Source organism: Gymnodraco acuticeps, unplaced genomic scaffold, assembly GCF_902827175.1.
Source record: "Gymnodraco acuticeps unplaced genomic scaffold, fGymAcu1.1, whole genome shotgun sequence".
Taxonomy (NCBI): Eukaryota; Metazoa; Chordata; class Actinopteri; order Perciformes; family Bathydraconidae; genus Gymnodraco; species Gymnodraco acuticeps.
In genome coordinates, this window is record NW_022992105.1 from 15,001 (window position 1) to 20,995 (window position 5,995).

Sequence of the window (5,995 nt, forward strand, 5' to 3'; positions counted from 1 at the left end):
GTGTGGAATGTCAAAAAACTTGAAAAGCAGAAAAATGTATGAGTAGAATATTTGGAAAAGTTCACCAAAAAACGTCACGTCTTAATAAACTATATCAGGGTTTTGTCTGCACCTTGTAAAATGTTAAAGTAATGCCAGAAAACAATATTTCTGTTCGTCAAAAACGGTATAATTACTCCAGAAACATGACATGTCAAAAGAGCGTCCGACGGCTTTGTTTTTACGGAGCTCCGACGCCACGTTGTTGTTTACGTCCGCGGAGAATTCTTGTATACGGGCGTCATGTTCTCACCAGAATTTAAATATCTTAAATACAAGATCAGGGCCTCAGTATCACCTCATACTATATATTACTAGAATAACCCGTATTTGAAACAAACAAATATCTCCCATAAGGTGCAATATGTCGAGGGTTAGTAAGTCGGAAAAAATTATTGTAGAGTATGTCGGAAATTTTAAAAGAAAACCGTCATAATAGTATGTTGAAAAAGTTGCATTGGATAATATGTTGAGAAAATGATATAGTATATTAAATGAAAAAATATAAGACGTTGTACGTAGAATGTCCCATATAGTCTAGCGGTTAGGATTCCTGGTTTTCACCCAGGCAGTCGGGTTATATGTGGGAAAAAGTCATATAGAAAAAACATGTATGGAATAGTTTGTGGAAGATTTAATCAAAAATGTCATAGTATAGCATGTCGAAAAAAATATAGTACGTACGTAAAAAAAGACACAACTCTCTCTCCAGATTGTTTTAGATAGTTCTGTTGTTGCTTTAGCGACATACGAAACGTACTATGGCTATACCAAACGATACGATACGATAATACTTCAATCAGGAAAGACTTCATTTTGTTTAAAGAACATTTATTGACACACGTCATATGATAAATGTTAAATCTTTGGCGATTAGACCCCGATCCTGAAATCGTATATCTAAAGGGGGAAATGCAGCCGTGAGCATATAGGGAACCCCCCCGGGGTCTAGACACTGGTGATGATGATGAAGAGCTGGATTTGATGAGGAGATGGGATGAAGAGGGGATGTGATGAGGTCTTTGGATTGGCTCTCCTGGCACTGGATGTGATGAGAGGAGGTGGGCTGACTGCAGGAGAGAGGAGAACCATTTTAGAGTTTGGCTGCAGCACGCTGATTGGCTGCTGGAGAATGAGGTGGAATGTAATAGGTTTAAAAAGAAAGCCTGTGATGAGCTGATTATAAGCAGCTGCGGATTGAATGTATATATACTAGGGATGTAACGATATATCGAATATCGCGGTAAATAAATGTCTCAATACCGTCGTGAGACTGACTAAATATATTTTTTAAAAACCCTTATTCAACCAGATGGTCCCATTGAGATCATCAATCTCTTTTTCAAGGAAGACCTGTCCAACATGGCAGCAAGTAGGTTACAACATGAACATAAAACAACAGATAACACAAAAGGACATCGTATTTACAGGGCTACATGTACACACCTAGAGACATTGACAAGTACCAACAGTATATTTATATCTCTGTCAATAAGCCTCACCTTCTTGGCAACAACTGTATTGTTGTTGAAGTGGTGGAGAGACAATGCACAGTTTGACCCACTGCTGTCACCCATGGCCAAAGCATATCTCTCTGTCCCAGCAACATCAATACCAAGCAAGAGAGTTTTTTCCACAGCAGGGGATTTTGCAAACGCCCAAACATCCCAGCTTCTACCTGGAAATGTGGACATGCTCATATTCCTGAAAGATAACCTTGATGACGCTGAGTGAGTGAGTGAGTGAGTGAGTGAGTGAGTGAGTGAGTGAGTGAGTTAGAGTTGAGTTACTTGAAAAACTAAAGTGAAACTTGAGTTATTCTATTGCAGGCTCTGATTATTATATTGTTGACACGTTAAAATACTACTATCTACTAAAATGCTGTACAAATCAGATTTATTATTTAATAAAGAAAAAAAAATTCAAGTAGAAAAAAAAATTCAAGTACTTATTATTTTTTTTCAATATCGCGATATATATCGTACCGTGGACTTTTTATCGTGATATTATCGTACCGTGAGTTTTTGGTATCGTTACATCCCTAATATATACCCTGGGTGTTTCTCAATGTCGAGGACGCTTGCTTGGTAGCACATGACTTCCGAGTCACTTGCTTCAGAAGCGAGGCAAGAATACTTCCTGACATTTGGAAAACGAAGAGTGGAACAGGCGAGCAAGTGTGCAGGTGTGCGTCATGAGAGGCCCCGCCTTACATTGTCCGCCACAGATTTGGGGAAATTGGTCCGTGCGCAAAGCATTGTGGGGATTTTAAGACCGCGGAGTCTACACATGTGCAGCCTCGAAATGTCTCGCTACGAAGTATGCCGGGGCTCGGTAGAATTCCAAAAGCCTTATCACGGCTAAGAACCAATCAGATTGCTTGATTTGACTTGTCCGTTTTATAAAAGTATTTGATGCCCTTGCAACAAACAAGAGTTTCTCCACCAAGAACTATGTTTTGCAAGCGGATCAAATACTTATTTCGTCCACTGTAAGCAGATAAATCGTTTTAATCCGTTTGATTTATTTGTGTTTCAGGAGAGTGCGTCCTCACCACCAACCTGGCGTTCAGGAACGAGGAAGAGGAGGTGTCCGGGGGAAACCTGACCATCTTCATCATCACCTGCTTCCTGTTGGTGTTTGGCCTGGTGGCTGTCGTCTTCATCATCCGGCACTCCCGCTCCAAGAGGGCGCCTCCGGACATCACGCCTCGCGGGTACGAGAAACTGGGCTCAGGCGGAGGGTTCGGAGGAAGAGGGTTCAGCTCTTCGTCTTCTAGCGCTCGTCCCATTTCCTCTACTACTGGCGGACGCTTCCAGGACCCTCAACTGGTGGACGTCGCTAGGAGTAAAGACGATGATGATGACGATGAGGACATTGTTTACATGGGGCAGGACGGCACCGTATACAGGAAGTTCAGGTACGGACAGCTGGACGAGGACAACGAGGACGAGCTGGAGTACGACGACGAGAGTTACACGTTTCGGTGAATGTGTGGATTTCTGTAGAGAAGCTGAGATTATAAAGAAATCTTTAAAAAACGTACAAAAAATAACTCACTTTTAAAATAACTTGTTTTATTGCTCGATTTTAATGTGACTTTTCTATGTTTGTTTGTTGTCCTTGTTTTCCTACCTCTGTAAAGCGACTTTGAGCAGCTGTAAAAGCGCTTACAAAATACATTTATTATTTATTCAATAAAACAGAAGATTTATTCAAACTGACACTGAGGCTCCAGAAAGAGAATTTTAGGCAGGGAATTACTGTCAAACGTCCGGGCGTTAGTGTGCATTTATTGTAGGTGAGTTCCCATTATCTAACATATAACAAACAATGGCTTCTCCTCCTCTGTTTTCGCTGTTCAAAAAACCCTCCACCTGTGTCCAATATATACAAAATCACCAGGGGCCCATAACTCAAAATAAAAGCATAAACAAGCACCTTGATTAACTAAAAGAATGACAATAAATTATTCTTGTAAAGGTCACCTATCGTGCTATTTTTAGGCAATAGCAGAGGTCTCAGATATATAAAAATATATAAACAACACATCTATGAAGTGTTTTGCTCCAAACACCAAACAGATCATTCTAGCCATGCCTCATATCCCTCTATTTCACTTCCTGTTTCAAAAGTGCTGATTTGGGTATAAAGCTTTAAAGAGGAGGGGTCTGAGCTCATGCGGGACCCGGCAGCTACTGTCTAAACTAAATGCTGCCGTGATGAAACGCCATATCATGGATTATCAAGGATTCTCTCTGAAACAGTCTGGAGCTCAAAGGCTTTCTCTCTTGCCGGTTATACCACAAGGTGAGTTCCTTTTTACTTCCTGCTTCTTCACACACATGCTCTCCAGTACAGGTTAGCTCTGAGTGTTAGCGATGCTAATGTAAACACCGACCAGATTACGTCCAAAACAGTCGTGCATTGTTTCTGATAGCAACGTTTCTGATTGGGCCGTGGGTCCACATTTCAGATATTACGTCATATCGGACGCAAATCTGGATCAGCTCCGTTGTTCCCCGTTTTTAGAGATTTGGGTACGGAGGAAAAGAGAGAGGGTTTTATTTCCTGACGCTGCGTGAGTTCCCCGACACACCGGGGACACATGTTGATGTAGAGAAGACATCACAAAGTGCATTTTGCGTGATAGGTCCCCTTTAATATAAACAAATGCTAGAAAATGTATGTTAATTTAACCAAATGAGACAATCTGTTTATAACGAGCTGCCTTTTACAACCGCTATCCATTCACAAAATGTGCTGCAGGTAAAATGACATGTGTTCTCAAAGGCTCAAAGTGTAGGATTTCCCCCCAAAAATAAATATATATGTCACCCTCATTCATCACTTATGTCCCTCTAGAAGTGTGTGGCGGTGTCTTTATCGGCCAGGATTTACTGTCATATCATTTTGTTGTTTATTTTGGAACAACTTTAAAATATGTTTTACAACCAGGTACCAGATTGTTAGCACTTATCAAAAATACAACTATGAAGATGGAGTACACAGTGGTGACAAAACCTAAATGATATCAATGTGAAACACAAGGCATGACTGCATTGAATGTTGTTTACTATCTGCAGTCAACAAATCCTAATTAATTGTGCCTGTTGACAGCCTGTTGACACGGTAACACGTGGTTTTATGGAGGTTTTTTTAGTATAATGACATTTTCTGGCAATATTTATTAATATATTATGGGCATATACTTTCATTACTCATCGTTTAATTGTTGTGGTGTTTTTGCTTTTCTATATTCCCATGCTTGCTGTCATTGAAGTTCAATTAAAAAAAAAATGTAGAAATAAAGTCATGACTCTGAAATCACGAGTGAAACAAAGTTCAGACTTAATGTTTATTGAATTACTAGACAGTGATCCATAGCTCCTCTGCGCATCCTCTCCACAGCTGATCAGTTATCTATGAGGGGACATGCACTGACGCACAACACACACACAAGATATTGTGCTTTACAGAAATCCCATCTTTAATGTAGCTCTGAGGTTCCTCCATGATGATGCGGGAGTCTTTAAACTGAGCTAAAAGACAACACACTGATCACTTCTTATATATAACTAATGGCGCATTTCCACTGCAGCGCGTAGCACGGTTTAGCGTGCCGTGCCAAACCCGGCCCATTTTTTGTTGCGTTTCCACTAGGGGTAGTTCCGGCTAACGGGTACTTTTTTCACAGTTTTTCTGGCCCTCCAAAATCAAGGTTATTTCCGGGCTGAGTATGCTAAACTAGTGAGAGACTCGCTGCCCAGGGGGCTACAACTACAACAAAATGAACATATTTGACCGTGATTTAATTGTAATACACGTTTCTAAATGATGCCGAAGTAACAACACACTGATACCGGTTAGTAAAAACCATGAATTAATGCTTTGACAAGTCTGCAGACAGACGGCAGGCGAAAAACCTTTTAAAATGCGTGTTTTCTAAATGGAGCTTGGCTAAGCTAACGTTGTATATGCTCCGACCGTCCACACTCACAACAACGGCCTACAGACATAAATAAACCAGCGACTGTATTCTCCATGACACAGGCAGTCTGTGGTTTGTACTTGTTTAACTTGTGTCTAGTTTCTGAACAGATATGAGGAGCTGTGATCTCTGAGTGCTAACAGCTAACGGCTGATGTTGGTTTTGTGGTTCACATTGAAGATGACGTCACGGCTCCGCCTACACTGCGTTACTATAGTTACTGCCCCAGCTACTAAACTCTAATGGAAACGCAGCATAAAGTGAGCCTGGCCTACCAAGGCCTAACTATACCGTACTAAGCCGTGCGAGGCTCTGCAGTGGAAAAGCGCCATAACTCTCTTTAGTTTCATAATGACTCTATATAATATATATTTAACTCCTTAGCTCTAAATGTTTAGAAGTAGTTTTAAGACAGTAGTGGATTGCTTAAATGCAACAGTTGGTCATCTATGACACAAGGCTTTT

General features: G+C 40.7%; 1 protein-coding gene across 1 annotated transcript in view; it reads left to right on the plus strand.

Moving 5' to 3' along the window:
• Positions 1-3,635, plus strand: part of LOC117537701 (proprotein convertase subtilisin/kexin type 5-like) — a 5,755-nt gene extending 2,120 nt beyond the window's left edge. The window contains exon 3 of the mRNA XM_034203020.1: positions 2,578-3,635. Coding sequence (XP_034058911.1) covers positions 2,578-3,029 — 452 coding nt within the window. The 3' untranslated portion in view covers positions 3,030-3,635. The remainder of the gene's footprint in view (positions 1-2,577) is intronic.
• The last annotated feature ends 2,360 nt before the right edge of the window (positions 3,636-5,995 follow it).